At 39.5% G+C, this 22,408-nt stretch overlaps 1 protein-coding gene across 1 annotated transcript in view; it reads right to left on the bottom strand.

Annotated features, from left to right (window-relative positions):
- SPOCK1 (SPARC (osteonectin), cwcv and kazal like domains proteoglycan 1) overlaps nucleotides 1-22,408 on the bottom strand; it is a 486,481-nt gene that overhangs the window by 16,942 nt on the left and 447,131 nt on the right. Inside the window, exon 7 of the mRNA XM_024202111.2 lies at nucleotides 4,517-4,633. Coding sequence (XP_024057879.1) covers nucleotides 4,517-4,633 — 117 coding nt within the window. The remainder of the gene's footprint in view (nucleotides 1-4,516; nucleotides 4,634-22,408) is intronic.

Here is a 22,408-nt window from a genome sequence, read left to right as displayed (position 1 = left end):
AACCAGAGTTCACTTCTCCCATAGCAGGACTGCTGTAGACAATCGGCCTGAGCAACGATAAATGAAGTAATTGCATTTCTGGGGCCTAAAGCCTTATGATAACTGTGACACTGTACTGCATAAAATAAACACCGTTTACTGCATTTCTTAAGTGAATATAGTGCTGGTTTAACAAAAAATACAGCACAGGCAGCAGCAAGGCGAGTGTACCTCTTCATCCCACCCATCTGCCTCAACCCCGCCTTGCAGTGACCACCACTAAGGGTGAGAGTATAGTGCAGGCTTCATGCTCATTCAGTTATTGGCTTCTCTGCAGAGATTGCTAACAAGGATGCCAATTAGTGTCAATGGTGGCAGAGGTTTTTCTGATTTGGACACCTGTTCACTAGGAGCTGGACTGAGACCATTACATTTTACATTCCATCTGACAAATGCTCGAAGTCCTAACAACTTCCATTCACTATGCCTCTGGAAGGGATTCAAACTGGTGACCTACATGTGCAAGATTCCATGTCCCATTATTACCCCAAACCATCCATCTCCTCTGGATGCAAAAACGACATCAACAAAAAACCTTTATGTGAAATTCCTAATTAAAAATAAATACACCTTCTGGCACATAACATTGCTTTTTTTGACTCTCCAAGAAGTGACTTACATGAGTTGAGTTTTAGTGACTTCATTAAATTATACAATAATTAAATTAACAGGAAAATAATTAGCCTCATTTCCATCATCACTAAAAATACAAAACACCACCCAGAAATATTTCTCTGGGGCATTTTTTACATTTCACACAGCTCCACCAAATGTAAAAGATAAACGTCCCAGACCAGCTGAGTAGATTTTAGAAACACAACAACATTATGACCTAGCAACAGACTGAAGAGCAATTGGAATCTGACCCTAGCTAATTTGTTTTATTATGTCCTTATTTCAGTGCATGTTATTCATATTAGTATTATGTCCTGAGATGCTGTCAGTTAGAGAGAGGAAGACATAGTGCCTGAACCAAGGTGCTTAATTTAAATCAGAAGGACAGATATTACATTGGCTGAAGGTCCAATTTGTGAAACAGTGCAGATTTCCCTCTTTTTTTTCCTTTTAAGAGAGGAAAAAATAGGAGTGATTTTTTTTCACCTGGAGGTGAACTTAATACAGCCAAAGAGCTTATTTACACACTCAGTAGCATCTTGAAAATGGAATGTAGCACAGAGAAATCTCCACTGGAACACCTTCTCTAGACCATGGAGGTGTCCAAGACATCTTAGGGGCTGGTCCACACTAACCCCCCACTTCGAACTAAGATATGCAACTTCAGCTACGTTATTCACGTAGCTGAAGTCGAACTATCTTAGTTCGAACTTACCGCGGGTCCACACGAACTTACCGCAGGCAGGCTCCCCCGTCGACTCCGCGTACTCCTCTCGCTGAGCAGGAGTACCGGCGTCGACGGCGAGCACTTCCGGGATCGATCCCAGAAGATCGATTGCTTACCGCCGGACCCGGAGGTAAGTATAGACGTACCCTTAGTCATCTCTTTCCACCATCAGCTCCTTTTTATTGCTACGGGGGCACCCCCAAAATGGATTACTTTGAGGATGCACATGCCTCTTAAGGCGTCACAGGCATAACCAAACCAGCTCAATTTAATGAAGTGATCAGCCTGCCGAGGAGGGGAATACAAAGAGAGCAGTAAAAGGAAAGGGCTTTTTTGAACCCGGTTATACTTTTGGCCTTCACAACATCCCCTGGCAACGAGTTCCACAGGCTGACTGTGCTCTGTGTGAAGAAGTACTTCCTTATGTTTGTTTTAACCCTGTTGCCTATTCATTTCATTGGGTGACCCTTGGAGTAAATGACACTTCCTTATTCGCTTTCTCCACATCATTCATGATTTTATAGACCTCTGTCATATCCTCCTTTAATCATCTGTTTTCCAAGCTGAACAGTCCCAGTCTCTTTAATCTCTCCTCATATGGAAGCCATTCCATATCCCTAATCATTTTTGTTGCTCTTTTTTGTACTTTTCCCAATTCTAATATATCTTTTTTGAGATGGGGTGACCAGAAGTGCATGGAGTATTTAAAGTGTGGGCGTACCATGGATTTATATAGTGACATTATGATATTTTCTGTCTTATTATCGATCCCTTTCCTAACAGTTCCTAACACTGTTAGCTTTTTTGACTGCCACTACAGATTGAGCGGATCTTTTCAGAGAACTATCCACAATGACTGCCAGATCTCTTTCTTGAGTAGTAATTTAGACCCCATCATTTTGTATGTATAATTGGGATTGTTGTTTACTTTGCATTACTTTGCACTTATCTACATTGAATTTCATCTGCCATTTTGTTGCCCAGTCACCCAGTTTTGTGAGATCCCTTTGTATCTTGTTGCTGTAACTCTTCACAGTCTGCCTCTCCCCTTGTGGGTTCCAGGACTAGCTGCTCTAAGAAGCAGTCATTAATGGTGCCTAGAAATTTTATCTCTGCATCCTGTCCTGAGGTGACGTGTTCCCAAGTTGATAGCCTCCATTATTATTAGGTTTTCTGTTTTTGTAGCCTCTCTAATCTCCCTGAGCATTTCATAATCACTGTCACTATCCTGGTCAGGTGGTCAGTAGTATATCCCTACTGCTATACTCTTATTATTCAAGCATGGAATTTCTGTTCATAGAGATTCTATGGAACTGGTTGATTCATTTAAGATTTTTACTGTATTTGACTCTATGCTTTCATTCACTTACAGTGCCCCTCCCCCACCAGTGCAACCTACTCTGTCATTCCTATATGTATGTATCCTATATCTGTATTCTGTTATTACCATATCCCATTGATCATCATCATCACTCCACCCGATGCCTATTATATCAATATCCTCATTTAATACACTTATCTCAGTATTTAGACTTTTTGGATTTGTATACAATCAGTTGGTCTTTGCCCACTGGCTGATCTTCACAAGGAAACCAAAGGTCATCTGTATAAAGAATGTCTTTTCGCATCTCGATAAAGGAAGATTTAGCATTAGCAATCTGGTTCTGGACCCAAAGGGTGCTTAGAACTTTCTAAGGAAAAAATACCCTCAGGCCTGAAGCGAATTCATCTCCTGAAGCCATTCTTAGATTGGTATCCAGTTGCGTCGCTTCACAATTATTTTGCTACATTTACATAATAAATGCATCATTTCAGAGTGCTGTTGAAGAAGTCAGTGTCTCAAAAATATTTTAAAACTATCGACTGTTTAAAATGAATGACTTCTTATATGTAACTGGAAATAAGTTGGAACTTTCTTAAACAAAAGATGTACGAAAAAGACAGTTGTCATGAGATCTTGTCTTTGTGTTTGGCCTTTATTGCATGATTTTTATATCAAGGTTTTACAAAATTTTGAGCAGTACATTGTGGGCTATATTGTGTCTCCATAGTAAGAGGCAGAACAAAGCTGTGTACCTCAGGAGCAGCAAAAGGGAAGCAATGGAACTGGTATAGGCCAGCAGCGAACTACTACCCCTGGGGCACTGATTCAGCTCTGATCCATTCCATGCCCCTCCTCTAATATGAGCTCCGGGACTTCCAGTGTGTTGTAGCAGCGTCCAGGATGTTGTTATGCTGCAAACTGGTGTGCTGTACATAAACACCCTGGTTTGCAATGCAGTGACTTGCCATGTAGGCGAGCTCTTAGAGAGTTAGAACTATGTACCTTTCTTGCATGTATTTTAGAGGTTTACCCACAAAATGACATGCCTTAATAGAACATAAGCTCACTTCAACTTAGTCTTTCTTTGTAACCCCTGTGTGAGTCTTTTCCTCCCTACTGGGTAAATAACATCAAAATTAATCGTTTGAGTTATACCTATAGGGTGCTGTCTTTTTTTAAAAAATAGGGGTATCAAAAGCAGTAGATGCTGAGAAGTGTTATTAGATACCTGGGATGCAGCCTCTTTTTTAGCACATACAATTCCAGCTTTTCTAACCTTTCTGCATCAACTAATCTGTCCAGGCCAGTGGCTATCCTTTGGACATTTTCTTCCCATTATCATTCCTGTTCCATAAGGCTAACTGGAAATAAGAAAATGAAGCCCCAGTGTAATTTTCTCTGTGTTGTACGTTTAATGCGTATATGTCACATATTTTGTTTGCCATTTTGCCCACAGCCATATAATGTGCTGGCAGGTTTGTGATTCTCTCTATTAGTATCCGAACCGTTTGTGGCCATAACAGCAGACCGATTGTCTAGTCCGAATTGTGTGTGTGTGTTTGTTTGGTACGTGTCTTACTGTCTTCTTTTAGGACAGTTTCGGGTTGAGAGGGCACTTGTAACTCCCATAGAAATCAATGGGAGCTGTATATTCTCAGTATCTCTTAGGATCAGGTCTGTTATATGGCGCAGATATTAGTATACTTGCCCAGGGACACTATAGTGATGTACTAGGGATTGTATTGACTGTTCTGCCCTTTAAATGCGTGTGAGCTTGTCTAGAACTTCATTTTTATAAAGAGTTTTCTTACTGCCTTGTGCTGTGTCCGAACTTGTTGGTTTAATGACACGATTTGCATCCTCATGAAGAGCACCGAACCAATCTTTTAGTCGGGAAGCAAGACTTCTCAGCTCCTTGTCTGTGCAAGCTGTCAAAACAACAAAGGAACAAATTAAATTGCAAAGATCATGCAAGTTAACTTTTTTCTGGATCTTCTACTAGAACTTAATCGTTTTTTGTTACTCATAGCATAGTCCTGGCCTAACAGCTTAGAAGTAAAAGACCGACAAAGGGTAGGGGAAAGCAATACAACATATAAGGAAATATAAATCACAATGAAAGGATTTTCTTATTACTATATTCAAGTATCTCCTTAGAGGTCGATGTGATTTGTGATTTAAACTCTAACCCACACACCCATCTCTGCAGTTTCTCGATTAGAAATAGGTGAGTAGTTAAGGTAAGGGCTGTCACTTTATAGAACTTCAGAGAGGGAACATCAGTCAAACAGGAAAAAAAAACTCACCGAGAAATTTTATTAGAATAGGACACTGGGAATAATTTATAACCCACATTTGGGTTAGTTTAAGGCTATTGTTAATGCCATAGGAACTGTTTCTTAAAGAAAGCTGTCATGTTCTTTCAATTCTACTGCAAATGAGGCTTTGCCATCTCTAAAGGTTGTCACAATTCCTTTTTGTTGGCCAGATAAAAGCATCTATTGCTTGCTCCCCTTATGAATTTTTACTGAGAAACATCTAATTTTTCCATAAATTTCTACCAAGAGATTAACGCCCAGCAGAAGCCAATATTTATTAGAAAAAAGGCTACATTAGACACCATCTGTCAGAATGAATATTCCTGCTTCTGCATTATCTTTAGTGCTTGAATTCACAGATTTAAACCATTTTATCTTTCTTGCCATGAACTCATTCTAAATTTTAATAACAGTTTTTTAGAATACAAAACATGGTTCTGTGCAATAGAGTCAGACATCCCCCACGAAGTAACCCACAATATATCTTCTCCAATTCACAGAATATTGTAATACTCCTCCCACTAACTTACTCGAGAACAAGTCCCCCTGCTTGCCTTCTCAAGTTAAACTCATTGCTCTTATGATTGCAATGAATGAATCTATTATGAGTAGCACTAATATGTATGGGTTTGCCATTTTTTCTGCTTTCTAACTGCTCCCCACTCTGTTTCTGGAGGAAGCCTGCTCCTAATTTTCAAGCGAGACACTATAGCTTTTTTGTGAATGTAATTTTTTTATTCATTTCCCCCCTCAAGCTTAAGGAAAAGTCCGTCTGCACTTGCCAAGTTGGAAAAAAAATTTTGTTCCGCCATTTCTACATTCTTGGCAAAAGGTGAAAGTTTAATTTTTTTTTATTCTGGGCAGAGGGAAGATGATTTTTTCCCCACTCCTCCATCACTCAGAAATGGTCTGATGGACTTTCTTTACTCTCCTTTTAAAGAGAGTAACAATCACTGCCTCCACACTGAGGCTAAATCCAAGGAAGGAAAGGTTAAGCCCCAAAGAAGAAGTTTTGAGAAAGTAATGGGTATGTAAAAACAAGGTTTATAGAGGAAGGCAATGCAGTATTAACTATAATGTAGCTCTTATTACTGTACAAGCTTATATTTTATTTATCACATCCCTATATTTATACTATTATGTCTTTGCAAGTAACGGCAGAAGTCCTTGACTAATGAGATGTGAGGCCAACTATGGAGATCTTCCAATAAAGGACCAAACTACTCAAGGTAAATGGGACTTCCCACACTGCCATCCATTTTGCACACTGTATATGTTGCTTGTGAAAGGTGTTGGTTTGTTGACCCAGCTTGGGAGTGAAGTCCCCTACCATAGAAGAGTCACAGCACAGGCAATAGCAGAGCAAGCTACACCAATGAAATGTCACCTTGACACAGTGTTCAAGTCTGACCAAAACGGCCACCTCTAGGATTGAGAGGGTAGGGAAAAGCTAATTTAACAGGCAATGAGAGTTCAGAAACTGTCCAACCCTAGAGAGATGTGCATAACTTGGCCCCTGACTCAGTGAGCTACTCCCTGTCAAGGACAAAGACATTCTGTGAGCTTAGGCTTAGCTTCCTGGGAATGCTTTCATTAGGAACAGGGGTTCTCCCCTGACTAGAACTGGCTGGATCACAGCAGATCTGCAGAACCATAGATGCTGCATGAGTTATGCTGTCAGGGGATCCTTGCAGGCTGGTTTCCCCATTAGTTCCTTAATGGCATTTCCAAACTGTGGTTGGGAAAAGTGGGTAAGTTGATGCTAAAAGGATCAGTATTCACCAACCCATAAAAATCCTAAAAGTTTCTAGGAGAAAAGATGCTAGAATCATACTCGTCTACTTAACTCTGCCCCAGCCTGTTCCCTACCCACTTGCAGATCTTATATCCCTTGGAGCACCAATGGGGATGTTTCGATGGAATACAAGGAGGATGTAGCTGCATTCACCCTTCAGTGTGTCTCAGGCCAATATCCATCAGATCTCAGTTTGCTCTACCTATGAAGGAGGCAATGTGACTGTCAGTTTTTGTCTGGGTATCATTATGGTACCACAGGAACAAGAGGACTGTAAAGATAAACATGTCATTTCTTTTTCATTACTGATGGTGGGAACTTATCTTGATCACCAGTTTTTGCAGAGGAGTCTACTCATTCCATATTGGCTTTCAAAATTAAAAATTAACAACACCTTTTTCTTTCTGAACAAGCATTCACCCTCTACAGTCACTCACTCACGGCAATTTCATTTGCAAAGTCAATTTTGAAGACAAATTATTAGAAATCAAGTGCAGCAGGGAAGAATAGTTAGTGATGTTTTAATTAAGTAGAACAGCTGGGCAGGTCATTTATATTTTTAGAATATTTCCCATAGTCTATTCCATTCTAAACTCCATATATAAATACTGCTTTGACTACTGATTATATTAGGAAAAAAATTCAGTAGTCTAGAAAGAAGTAATCTATCCCCATGGCACAAACCTGAAGTTGATGAAACATTTATTTAGGAACCTCATTTCTAGGAAGCCTAGGATTGAACTCTAGACTACTGAGTAAATATCACTATGCCTCCATGACATCTTCAGTGCTTGCTGCATAGGTAGAAAGAGCTTCACGGACTTTAATTCAATAAGTCAAAGAAAATATCCTGTAGTGATATTTTACTTACTCAGATTTATGTACTTTCAACTACGAAGACAACTACACACAGAGAAATATACGGTAAGTCAAGTGGACTCAGGGCTGTTGTATTAAGTCAGCTGTCAGACTCTGGGTACAATCCCAAAGGGTGCTGAGTCTCAGATGGGAGTTAATGGTGGACAACACTTCCCAGGAAGAACTCAGTACTGTGCAGAATTGGGTCCTAATTATATTAGCTTTAATGGGAAAAAAAAACCCATTTCTAACCAAATCAGTTCATGTCATCTGAATGCATGTTTTTAAAAGGCACTAGGAGATAGCAGCAAATACCCAAAATGAACAGACCAGAACTAGAGTAATAAGTGAGCCCTGGTCTACACTACAGAGTTAGGTTGATGCAAGGCAGCTTATGTCGACCTAACTATGTGTCTACACTAAAATTTTGCTCCCACTGATGTAACTCACCCACTACACTGACTTTGACTCTACTATGGAGGTGGAGTTATGTCAATGTAGTTAGATCGACGCAGTGTCAGTGTAGACATGGAGTTGTTTACATTGACTGTTGCTGGCTTTCAGAAGACATCCCACAATGCTCCACACTAACAGGACGTGCACTGCTAATACAAGAAGCAAAGTGTAGACACGCACAAGTGACGCTGACGTGAGTTAGGTCAACTTAATTTTAAGTGTAGACATGCCCTGAGATTGGGAACCACTTATCCAAATAGTTCCTCCACTCAAACATTTGGGGTTTGGATAACATGTCCTTTAGATCTAAGCCTCTTTTTTGCAAAATCAAAATCATTCTCAGATGTGCTCATTTCTAAAGTGAATGCTGCTAAGAATTTTAAGGGCCAGATTTTGCTTTTTGATGCACAAAGTCCCACTTACTTCAATACGCTGGTGTTATGCAGATGTCATAACCAGTTTGCTAAACCAGTCTGCAAATATCCTGTTGCTGCTCAAACATATCCACAAAGATCCCTATCCTGCCCATATCATTCAATGGCATGGATCAGTGTTCACATCGCACTCCCTGTCAATACCTGGCCCGGGATGGGGAAGCTAATGATCCAATCAGCGGACCAAATTCGGTGACGAATCCTGTTCACGTGCCACCTGAGGCATGATGTGCATACACTAATACAAATGGCAAAACACTGGGAGCAGAAGCAGGCCCTTAGTTTGAACTGTGACATAGCAAACCTGAGGGCACAGCAAACCTTGAAATCAATCTGTACCTTGCAGGATTGGACTCTGGAGGATGCATCCTCTACACTTCACTGACAACCCTGCTATATGCTGCAAAATGCTATAACCTTTGCTACTTTATTTTGGTATCCAGCATAAGGCATGAGTCAGCATGACTTGACAGAAAGCCCAGCATAGGAGTTTTTAGACATGAAATTTGGCCTTATGTGACATTTTGCATATATGTCCTGATATTTTGTGACTTTTTTGGATACATTGTTCAGGGACGATCCATCATGGAATACGATGAAAAGCTTCTCAATGGGGATTACAGTCTTTCTGCAGAAGAATAATCCTCCATCATGTGGATAAAATATAAAACCAAGGATCTGACAATATGTGGTCATTCAAGAATCCTTGGCATTTTTCATAAATCTACAGATGTTAAGCCCAGCGCCATGGCCAAATTTCAACTCAAATAATTTCATTCTACCTCTCCAAATTTTCCCGGCACTTTCAATAAGACATTGTATTCTTTTCCATTTCCTGTGTTAAATTGTTTTGTGATGTTACTGTGCGCTATTCAAAAGCTGGTTGCATTTCACCCCAATGCAGCTGCATTTCAGGGGTGGAAATAATGAACCCACACCAACATTTTCAAAAGCAATTAGTGATTTTGGATGCCTCTTTTTTGGGGAGTATTGCCTGAGACGCCTTACCAAGGCCTGATTTGCAGATGGTGGGAGCTCAGCACTTTCAGAAAAACAGGCCCATTCATCGTGTTTTCAGTGAGGCACCTAAATCACTAGGTACATTTATTTATTTGTGGTAGCACCTACTCTGTGTTAGGCACTTTCAAAACATTTAAGAAGGACAGTCCCTGCTCTGAGGTGTTCCCAATTTAAGGAAAATCTTGGCCCCTGCGTATACATTTGTCTATCAGTTTCATTTATAAAACACTTTAGGATCCTTCTGAATGAAAGATATTCTGCAAATTATATTATTATTATTATTAAAAAGGGGTTTCAGGTAACATTACCTAGATGTTGAGATGGATTAAGGCTGTATGGGTATAGATGAACCAATGGTTCCAGGTTGTTATTTGAAGATATGTAGGGTTCAAACAACATGAATGCCAAAATGGATGGGAACCATTTATCATACAGGGCTTGGATGGGCACCAATATGAGGGAAGAAGTCCTTTCATTGCCAGATCTGCGGCAGCTAAAATGTGAACAAAACTAGACAACATATGGTATAAAACCTGCTGTCCTAAGAACGAACACACACACACACAGATTTTTCTCTGGTGTACATTTTCTTCAACAAGAGATGGATTTCATTTGAAATAATTTCCTACATATTTTGAAAAGTCAACAATGGAAGTCCCTAGTCCTACTGTCCTTAACCACAGGACTTCTCTGAGAGTTTTGCCTGAGTACATATGCCAGGATCAGGCCCAATAAATTATATTAGATTAATCATTGCACTTTTTATCTGCAAAGCACTTTAAAAACATTAACTTTTAACACTCAAGTTACTCTTAGAGGTAGAGCTCTACAATTATCCCCATTTTTTACAGACTGGGAAATTGAGACTCAGTGGTTAAGGGCCAGATTCTGTCACCTTTACTCACCTTAAGTGAAGTATCTGACTAAATAGTGGGACCACTTGCTGAGTAAGGATGGCAGAAAGTGGTCACCTTAGTGGCTTGCCCCGGCCAGTCAGTGTAAGAAGCAGGAGTAGAATGAAGCCATTCTGGGATCCAAATGTTATGCCCAGATCAATAAACCAAACACTGCTCAACGTCACTATGTAAACAATTTAAGAGCAATCTGTAGATTTATTCCGAAGTGTAAAACAATTTACATAAGAGTTTGGCATTGTTTTATTGCTCACAAACAGAAAGCATTGTTTTGAAATACCTATTCCCCCAAACAGAAATAATGAATCCAGCCTAATGTAAAACCATTAGCATCTTGTAACTCAGCTGTGCTCAGATTTTCATAGCAGCACTTCCATTAGAGAGTTTTTCAACTCCCTGGTCACTAATCTATACAATGGGGGTGAAGATGAACAGCCTAGCAATTTACTTTTATTCTTTCAGTTTGGGATATTCAGGAGCAAGTCAATGCTGAAATTTGAACTGACCTCTATGGAAGCAAAGGTAGGCCAACACTGAGCACTTTTTATATTCCATTCTTAAAGTAAATCTTTCACCATATGATTATAAAAATTATCCCAACTTAACAAAGCAACTAATATGAAATTAATAACTAACAAAACAATACTTCTACTAAGTCATACTCCAAGCAAAACCTAATACAATAGTACATTCCATTGTTTTAACATTTCCAGGATGAGAACATTACTCTGATTCAAAGTTCCGATTTTACCAGGCAATATTAGTCATCTATACTGCTTAGAAAACTCCTGCAGTGATATTAAGCAGTGATTTCATAGTTGGCAAATTACATAGCTCAAGCTCATAAAATGTGTGCATAATCTGATTTATAAAATATGACTTTCCATAAGTAGCATTAATCTATATGGCATGCCTTAGCTTTTTTAAAATACATTTTTACTACTTGGCTAAAACTGACTTTGGAAAATCTGATCAGATGGAAAGATACTGTTGCCTTATGACACTAAATACAAATCTTGGGCAAAGATTCTGGAGCAAATTCTTTATTCTCTGAATATCTAAGAAAACTCAGCATGTGCGAGCATTCCCTGAAAGCTACTCTAGTTTCGGCTGTCTGTGCACTACCGGGGTGGAGTGAGAACAGCAGAGACAGAGAAGGGAGGAATGAAAAGGAAGTGCTCTAAGAATCATTTAGGTTATAACACTACAGTGGTTGAATCCAGGTAGAAAAAGCAAGGTGAAGGAAACATCATAAAGTACAAGCAACACAAACAACAAAACAACAACTGTAGCAAACAAGAATCTTTGGGATTTTTGTTAGTTTACTTTTCCATGTTCTTTACATCACAGCTAAATATCAGTTTAATTTTTTTACGTTATCTTTCTTACCTTGGTCTTCTCTATCACCATACAATATATTTGGTATCATGACAATTGTATTTATTACCCCTCTTTATACCACTAACTAAATACAATGTTACAGATAACATGAGCTGGTGAGGTGGACAAAGATCTGCAGTGTATAATGAAGGGAGTATATAATGACTGGGGACCAGGCAAAGGAACTTAATATGTTTTATTCTGAACCACTTCTAATTTTTATTATTCTATGGTATGTGTGATCTCACAAAGTTTTAAACTGATGTAATCCCTGCTCCCAAAACTTTACATTCTTTTAGTATGTGACAAGGAACAACGAGGGAATAAAATCAGACACCTTAGCTTTTTGGGGGGTGGGAGGTTAGATGAGGTGAATGACAAGATACAAAGAAAACAAATATAATGTGCAATGCATATAATAAACAGCAATGTGGCACAGCAATTTAGCATGTTTGTGAGAATGTTCACACATCCTGAAATGTTATTCATTTTTCATTACTCTCCTGCTTAAAATTTTTTAGACATCCAATCATGAAGCGGAACCAATACCATGTGACCTAGGTGACAACTAAACAGGTAGAAGCACCAGTACCATGTACTTAGGTGACAAACCACACCATACGAACAACAAAAGGTGAATATTCCAATTAGAACAATTCTTAAACAACACCTAGTCTGGAAATGATTCATCTAAACTATTCAGCAAGTAGCTACAAACATGTTAAAAGAAAACTGGGCATGGTTTGTGAATGATTCACAAAGCAAAAAAGGAACTATATATGTATAGTGTACATATGTGAAACATTATACATAATCAACAGTTCAATCATTTGTACTGGAAACATTAAGGACAATGCTGTACAGTTTTGATTAAAATGTGATATAAATCCATACATAGCTGTCCATGATTTGTACCTTTATTCATACTTGTACTTAGAAATATGACATCTGACAAACAAACACAACTGTCTCCTTTTTGTGTTCCTATAGACTACCTAAAATGATAATCAGGCACTGTCTAAGTAAATCATTCAAAATGGTAAAATGCATACATTTAGATATATTATAATAGCACACTATTAAAAAGGGTGATATCAGTATTCTCTCCTATTGTGTGGGACACAACATTATTCTTATCTTTTATATTAAACGGTAATTTTAATATGATTAATCTTCATATGAAAAGAAAATGCTGCTATTTTTACGCTGTCCCTGACAAACATGTTATCGCTACATGTTATCTCCTCTCGATATGTCAAACACTTTTACTACTCTACTATAACTGCTTGTTATGACTGGCTCTAAAAGAAAAGTAAAAAGCCCCAACTATTACTATTTTATTTTAGCTTTGCCTAACTTTGTAGCTTTCCCCCCACTTTAGAGTATGGTTCTGCTCTCAGACGTGCAGGTGTGCAGCGCATAGCATATTGTGACATCATTCACTGTACATATCTCCAAGTGCAACAGCTGATTTCAAAAAGTGCACACAGATACCCACCTTGGTATCTGAGCAAAGAACCAATCAATTCCCACGCCAAGTGGCTTATCTCTACTTTCCGGGAAGGAAAGTTTTGTCCTCCAGCATGTACCAAACACCACCAGCAAAATGCTCAGGATCTTAGGTCATAGTGCTGCAATTCAGTGAGCAGCTTCTTTACGATGTCTTACAGGGGTATTTTCTAGAGTTATGTGAGATATTTATGTCAAACCTTAAACCCACTGGAACCGAGCCCTCTGTTTGAGTTTCAAGGTGTTCTCAAAACTGGGAAGCTGGTGATCACCCAGCCAAACTAAAACTTCTATCTCATAGAATATCAGGGTTAGAAGGGACCTCAGGAGGTCATCTAGTCCAACCCCCTGCTCAAAGCAGGACCAATCCCCAGACAGATTTTTTTACCCCAGTTCCCTAAATGGCCTCCTCAAGGATTGAACTCACAACCCTGGATTTAGCAGACCAATGCTCAAACCACTGAGCTATCTCTCCCCAGAATATCCTGGGACACCCTTTATAAGGCCAGAGGGCAGATTCCTGGGACTTTCTGGAGGGAAGAGGTGGCTGAGGGGTTAAAAAGGGATTAGTTGTGGGGGGTTCCTCTCGTCAGCTTTCTTTTACCAAACACAATGCATCTACGAACCCAACTGCAAGTTTGGATCAGGAACCAAACACTGCAGAGTTTGTACAGCCCTATTATTTTCCTGTCCATCTGTGTGCATTCCTCCCTCCTCTCACTATTAGCATTGTTGGAAATTACTAGACCTGTTTGGGAATTTTCCGTCCACGTGATTTTTTGATGGAAAACACACTTTCTGCAGAATCAAAATTTTCCATAGAAAAAAATTCAGTTGTGTCAAAGTTTTTCAGTTTTTCATTGAGACAATTTAAATATGATATTTGTGTTTCAGATCAAAATCTAAATATTTTAGTTTGTTGAACTGAACTGAAAGTTAGCTTCCAGACAGCTCAACATTAAATTGCATTTGGAGAGGGTACTGAGTGCCTCATGGGAGCTGTAGTTCAGGTGCTCCATGCCATCATTCTCTCCTATGGGCAAGCCTCCTTGGTCAGACTACATCTCCCATGATGCATCACAGTATCCTCTCTGAGTGATCCGTGTGATTTATCACGGGAGACACATGAGTACTCTGTGTCATGGGGCATGCAGTACCGCCAGGGTGCCCATCCAGTGGGGGAAGATTGAGGGGACCGAGGCACCCAAACTACAACTCCCATGAAGCACTTCACTCAATTGGCAGATGCAATTTAATATTGAACTGACTCAAAATAAAACATTTCAATTTGGGAATGTCAAAACCCTTCAACACTTCTGAATCAAAGTTTTTCAGAACTTTTTGTTCTAGGAAAAATTTGATATGGCGACTTTATCTTGATTTTGGACAAAAACAAATGTTACAATATCAGAATTTCCTGCAGGATGGAAATTCCAATTTTTGCTCAACTGCAGAAATTACACATATGCACTAACAAGGTAATTATCTTCAAAACTACCCAGCCTTTGTTGGCTGGGATACTGTGAAGCCTCAGTGTATTTATGACACAAATGTCCCAATTATCCACAGGATTTACCCCTGACATTTCCCTAAAACAGCAGGAAGCTTTTTTATAAGTATAAAAAAGAATTGTTAGGGTTGTAATTTTCATGAAGAATAAAGGGTTCATACTCCATTACTTTGGAAAGGAAAGGTTTTTGTCCCATTCCAAATATGTTTTCTGAGCCAATAAATAAAGTTTTATTTAAAATCCCACCTGTGACCCTCCCAACATTTCATGTCAAAGTTGTACCCAGATATATTTGTCACACAGAAATCTCTGGATTCTGTGGCTATCCTTTCATAGAGATGACACCTATCTTGATAACCACCTCTGATCCTTCTGTCACTTATTATTCCCAGTCCCATAAATAAAGCAGAAGAGGCCAAGATATTGTAGTCAAAGCTGTGAGATGAATACACAAGCAGCTACGTTACTGTGCTGAGGAAACAGGCTCTGATCTGAAGCTTGCATAAAACTGGTGTATTTATACGACAAAGCTCAAGATAAAACAGTAGAGACAAAGAGTGAGGGCTATACTTTCAAAGCGTACGTGAAGCACAGTGTGACGTTTTCATGTGCTCTGTTTTCATAGCTCTTAATGTTAGAAGATTTTGTGTTAGAATTAATTAATGATGCGAAAACCTGGAAAGGTTTGGCTGTTCAGCTCAGCTAGACATCCAAAATGCCTGGAGGTTTCCCTGAAATTCATCCAAATTATATGAATCTCTTGGGTCTGCAGAATTGGGCAGAAAGCCTTGTGAAATTTTGTGACAGTACCAGAAGTGGTCAGAGATACTCCCCCCCTCTGTGTTTGGCTCACCCTCCCAAAACCTATTTGTCAGACCATCCTCCTTTTCTCAATCAAATCCTTCTTAAAACCTCAGTTCTGCCAAGTCACCTCTGAGAAATGACTGAATTAATATTTATTTAAAAAACAAGCAAGCCGGATTAGATGGATCCATGCAGACATATACATTTCACTTAGTATTGGTGAGATCTTACTACTGTAACCCTTTCTCTTCCCTCCTCACCCCTTTTTCTTTGTTTATGACCCTCAATGTTTGCTTATGACTTTTGCATGTTGCGTCCCCAGTAGGGCAAAGACTTACGCACATGCTTAATTTTGCACACTGCGAGTAGTCTCATTGAAGTCATTTGGATTACTCACACTGTAAAATTAAGCCAATATGTTAGTCTTCGCAGGACTGGGAACTCAGACTGTACATTTTGTGTAGTAAGGATTTTTTAGAAGTGTTGCTCACCAATAACCATTAAAGTCAGTGGAAACTCCGGGAGCCCAGCACTTCTGAAAATCAGGCCATCTGCCCGTACTAATTTCTGTTAGCACCTAACATGCTCTTGGTCCCTCATGATAACACCTAATAATCACAGCCACAATAAAATAATAAAATAAATAATAATAATAATAATGCAGAGAAATCAACTTGTTCTGGGTTTAATTTGAGACAGGTTCAAGTTGGTTCTTTTATGCAAACCAGTTCACGTATCACGATTACAGTGCTTGCATTTTACATTAATGCATTGCCTCCAAAAGTTCCAACCCTTAGGTTGACTCTATTCTTAAGTGTAGACACTACAGCTATGGGAGAAGTTCTCCCATCTCTAGTTAATCCATCTCCCCAAGAGACTGTAGCTAGGTGGATGGGAGAATTCTTCCATTCACCTAGTGCTGTCAACACCGGCGCTTAGGTTGGTTTACCTATGTCACTGAGGTGTGTGGATTTTTCACATCCTTGAGCGAAGCAGCTGGGTCAACCCAACTTTCAGTGTAGAATAGCCCTAAGTCTCACAGGAGTTAACCAGAGCAGCTGAACTTGCTCCCCACCTGAGGAGATTGTTTTGCTTCACTGTCACGAGTTGAACAAGAAAGGAATTTTCGATTTTGACCTTCAGCTGAAATGTTCTGAATGATAATACTTGGAAATAAGTTGGGTAGATGGTGATAAGGGGCAGCTGCTAGTTTGCAGAGAGCATTCAATGATAAAAATGGTCTTCAGCTTGAGAGAGCAAAATTCAGGTAGTAAAATTAATAATTGGACAGTGTTTGGGGAGAAGTGGAAAATGTTCAAGAATTCTCCCATCCACCTAGCTACAGTCTCTTGGGGAGATGAGCAGAAAGACGATATTGGCAATGCCATAAATTAAAGAAAAATAAACTTAGAGAAATCAATAAAAACAGTAACTAATTAGAGGTATTTCATAGAGAATTGCCCATGTTGAAATCTAATGTTTGCAAAAGTTTCGTAAAATATTACACAATACTCAGTATTCACTGAAAAACAGCTGATGATATAAGCAAGAAAAGCAATGAAAGGCAGGCGAATTGTACTTGTTGAAGTTCCTTACCCGCATCCTGTAACCAAAGGTGGGGCAAAAACCACCTAGAAATGAAATAATCTATTAAAACAGCTCATTTTCATGACATTTCAGGCAAACAGGATACTAATTCTTGATTTAACACCACTTCTTCCAATCAATGAATTCTGGAATAGTTTATAAGGATAAAATTGCTTCTTAGAAGCAAAAAAGTATACTTTCTGACACTGCTCCATCCCCACAAATATATTTGTATGACCTCTAAAATTAATGAGATCCCAGATGGTTATTGTTTTTATTTTTATTTCACAAAATATGATATTTTCAAAATTTGTTTCTTTTAGTTTCAGCCCATGGGAAATTTGAAAAGTAAAATTAAGAGCATCCTTTTCATGGTTCTCTTTGGTTTAGTGAACACTTTACTAAATAATAAAATATCTCCCCATGTGTAAAGTGCAGAAATCATTTGTTTTAATAAGAACTGTTTGTTTTATGTGTAAAAAGCAACAGAGGGTCCTGTGGCACCTTTAAGACTAACAGAAGTATTGGGAGCATAAGCTTTCGTGGGTCTTGCATCTGAAGAAGTGAGGTTCTTACCCACGAAAGCTTATGCTCCCAATACTTCTGTTAGTCTTAAAGGTGCCACAGGACCCTCTGTTGCTTTTGACAGATTCAGACTAACACGGCTACCCCTCTGATACTTGTTTTATGTGATATATGTAATTACAGTTCCAGCATTTATAGTGCTTTACCAATGGATTAGCTGCATTAGCTTTCAGCCCATATCAAATATAGTATCTCAGTATAAAACGTACTTCCAGCTGCCGCAGTCCCAGGTACCTCTCTCAGGTACTGTGTGCATATGATTTCTAAGGGAGAACCAGATGTAAGGCAGTGTTCACTGGGATGAGGTCAAGAGATGAGAGCAAGTAAAGGACAGACACTAAGAAAGACAGGAAATTAAAGGCGAAATGGAAAAGTGATCTTTTAAAGAGGAAAAGTAAAAAAAAAAAAAGGATTTCAAAGCAATCTTTGCTTTATGATCTCTATACTGACTGTCTAAATCTTAAGAAACTAGAGAGTTAGCTGGTTTAATCTGGAGGCAAGTGTTACAGACTGTGCAGCACAAGCTAACAAACATGAATAATTACAAACAAAAGAGAACCCAAAGGGGTCTGTGCATTAAAAAGCCCTTACAAGCAGTGGAGAAAATAGTAACAAGAGAAGCTGGACTGTAGAGGGATCTATTTCCTTTCACTACTTCATTGGCCACCCCCCGCCACATCCATACCTGGAGGACCATAGTGGGTTGCAGCTGTGCTCTGTGTATCTTGATGGTGCGAGAGTGTTTATGAATAGGGCTTATAACTAAGATACTAAAACACACAGATGTGCTCCAGTATTCTGATCACAATACTGAGAGGTGGGAGATCCTGAAATCTCTATGTAACTCCCACAAAGGCAAACACCTCAGTCATATTACTCTTTATTTTTCATAACTGGTATCGGGCAGATCTCTCAGGGAAAAATAAATTCCCAAACTAAGGGAATATCTCAAAGAAGAAGGGACTGTTATCAGAAGATAAGGTATTATTTTTACTATCATCAAGCTGTGAATGCTAGTTTGTATTGTATTGAGCGAGCTCTATTCTAGAAGTAAACTTACAAACTCAGAACAATTGGACCCTCCACAATTAGGTGTCTAATGATTATTTATGTTCCCTGACAGGGCTATATGGAATATATCGACTGTATGGAAAACATTTTATTTAGGGCCAGACTATGTGCAGGTATTGGGTGGGGAGCATGCATACAAATCATCCCTCTTTTGTGGTACATGCAACCCCTGTCACAATGGCATTTCCTGAAGTGAGGTGAATGTACTGGCTGCTTCCTGGGAGTGCACTGTGGGCCCAAAAGCCAGCTCTACCAAAGGGAACACGATCCTACATCCTTCCCTGAGAGTCTCCCGTCCAACCCTTACTTGGGCCACTTCCTAAACACTGCAAGTTTGGCCCAGAGATATTAGTTCTTGAACTGTATTAGAAATCCATCACCAGGTAGATATGTAGCTCAAAATATGTATCACCCACACAGAACATAACTGGAGAGAATAACCTCAATTATATGGGGTTCCCCCATCTTTATACACTTCCTCAGGGATCCTTGCAAAGTGACAGATAAATCCAGTTGGTCTATGCTTGAGAAAGATGGAGAGAGATACTCATGAGGTAGCAGACGTTGGCAGAAACTATTTTGCTCCTCCATTAAGCTTCTTTGGCACACCCTAATAACACATGCTATTTTTTATTTTACATTGTGCATATACCTGTATTTATTCTGTGTACCCCTGCTGAATGTCTCCTCTCTCATACCACCAGGGCTTCATTAAGATACAATACTGTCTTGTAGTGAATTATTCTAAAATGTGAAAACACAAAACTCTAGAAAGGACAACGAGGAGTTCTGGGGCAGGATGGGGTTTGGAGATGTCCCATAGGAATTCTCCCTGCAAATTGTTGGGAAACCTGATAGAAATTGAGTGAGAAAGTGCAAATAAGACAACACAGATCCCCAGTGGATTGCAAAAGTCCCCTGGAAGGAAATCAGAAATCTCTCTGCACCATTGTAACTTCCACAATCAAGCAAAGGCAAATGTACTGCTTCAGGTAAAACATACTGAATCAACGTAGGAAATATACAGTGGCAACATGGTGTATATGAGAATACGTTAAAATCAAGTTATGATTTAGGAAGTAAATACAGAATAAAGAATAAAACTTGATTGGTTCTAAGACCTGAATCTGATCTGATATTATGCCAATTTTACAGCAGTAAAACTCCATTAATGTCACTGGAGTCACTTCTGATATACGCCAATATGAAGTCAAGATCAAATGCCTAGATCCCAATTCCCAGGTCCTGAGCAATGAGATTGCCAGCTGGGGCACTCACACCAGGAGAGTCGTCAGTTGGCTGGTCAGCTCAGCTTTACGGTGCTTTGGTAGCATTGGTGGTACAAAGGGGCCACATCAGGGCCAAAGACTTTGGCCCCTACTATTTAACTGGCAAATCCTGCTCCCCATTTGCAGGCCCAGAGGTCCACAAATGCAGCAGAATTTGGGGAGCCTGCGCAGAGTGGGCACATCCAACGCTCCTTGTAGACCATAGTCACAAAGGTGAGTTTGAGGGTGAAGCAGGAGAGCGACAGAGGAGCACGCATGAGGGGTTCCGGTGGTTCTGGTTAGATGGACTCTATTCAATAGTCCTCCACTCTCGAGGAGAGTTTAGGAGACACAGGAGCTACCTCACCACTAGGCTGTGGATGCAGCTGCAGAACACATTGTTGGCTTGGGAAAGGAAGGCGGCGTCCCCTTCGGAACGAGCAGGTGCCCAGGTACTTGCCTGAATGTTCACTAGCAAGGTGGCGCAATGAGTTAAATTTTAATAAGTCTGGGTGCCTCTGGCAGGGGCAAGCATTATGTTTCTGATGCTGGAGCCATAATGGCATAATGCAGTGCAGAGGACAAAGCTAGGAGGCTTTTACTAAACCGTAAAGGAAACATCTGCTGGATTAACAAGAGGGTAGTTAGCTGAGATGAATATCAGAGAAGCCACAGATAAAAGAGGTTTAGAACAGCTATTACCTGCTGATATACCTACTGCTACATGTGCCATTATCCCATGTCTATGCAACAATTCCATTCAATAATGTATAGAAAAGTGTGAGCCCACCAATGAGCACCTGGTAATTTAGATACAGAGACAATTAATAATATTAAAAAGGTATAGAATGAAGCTGGAAAAATCTCCCAACAAGGCATTTCTTTGAAGAAACCTGTAAAGAGATGCAAATTGGGCCCCACTCTTTCCTAAGCACTTGTTTATTTTTAATTCCCTTTAGAAAGAGGCAAGGCTTGGTTTTATGTGCTCATGGATATCATCATTTATTGAAAGCATCAGTTTTCTTAAAAAATATTTGAGCTATTAAAATATTTAACCACCAACATAAAGGCAGAGGGCGAGATCAAACCCCTGCTGTGGAGTTATAAAAACCAGGCACTGAGCACTTCTGATAAAGGATAAGATTTGCTTGTATGCGAGGAAATTGTTTAAAAATCTGACATATTTGGAACTGCGGATGAGGAGGTTTTGACATCTGTTGGGAAAATAACACAGCAGAGCACGGATTATCCAACAAGTTCTTGGAATGTACTGGAGACAATTTTTTATTTCAGAAGGTGGAGAAAGCTACTAGGGGAGAGGCTGTTCTAGATTTGATTTTGACAAATAGGGAGGAACTGGTTGAGAATTTGAAAATGGAAGGCAGCTTGGGAGAAACTGATCATGAAATGGTAGAGTTCATGATTCTAAGGAATGGTAGGAGGGAGAACAGCAAAATAAAGACAACGGATTTCAAGAAGGCAGACGTTAGCAAACTCTGGGAGTTGGTAGGTAAGATCCCATGGGAAGCAAGTCTAAGGGGAAAAACAACTGAAGACAGTTGGCAGTTTTTCAAAGAGACACTATTAATGCACAAGAGCAAACTATTTCACTGTGTAGGAAAGATAGGAAACATGGCAAGAGACCGCCCTGGCTTCACCAGGAGATCTTCAATGATCTAAAAATCAAAAGAGTCCTACAAAAAGTGGAAACTAGGTCAAATTATAAAGGATGAATATAAACAAATAACACAAGTATGTAGGGACAAAATTAGAAAGGCCAAGGCACAAAATGAGATCACACTAGCATGAGACATAAAGGGTAACAAGAAAACATTCTACAAATATATTAGAAGCAAGAGGAAGACCAAGGACAGGGTAAGCCTGTTATTCAATGAGGGGTGGAAAATAATAACAGAAAATATGGAAATGGCAGAGGTGCTTAATGACTTCCTTGTTTCAGTTTTCAACAAGAAGGTTGGTGGCAATTGGACGTCTAACATACTGAATGCCAGTGAAAATGAGGTAGGATCAGAGGATAAAATAGGGAAAGAACACGTTAAAAATTACTTAGACAAGTTAGACGTCTTCAACTCACCAGGACCTGATGAAATGCATCCTAGAATACTCAGATATCTGAGACATTAGCGATTATCTTTGAAAAGTCATGGAAGATGGGAGACATTCCAGAAAACTG

Source organism: Terrapene carolina, unplaced genomic scaffold, assembly GCF_002925995.2.
Source record: "Terrapene carolina triunguis isolate 2854851 unplaced genomic scaffold, T_m_triunguis-2.0 Scaffold629, whole genome shotgun sequence".
Taxonomy (NCBI): Eukaryota; Metazoa; Chordata; order Testudines; family Emydidae; genus Terrapene; species Terrapene triunguis.
The sequence above is the reverse complement of the archived record's forward strand: the minus strand, read 5'-3'. Positions and strand labels throughout refer to the sequence as shown.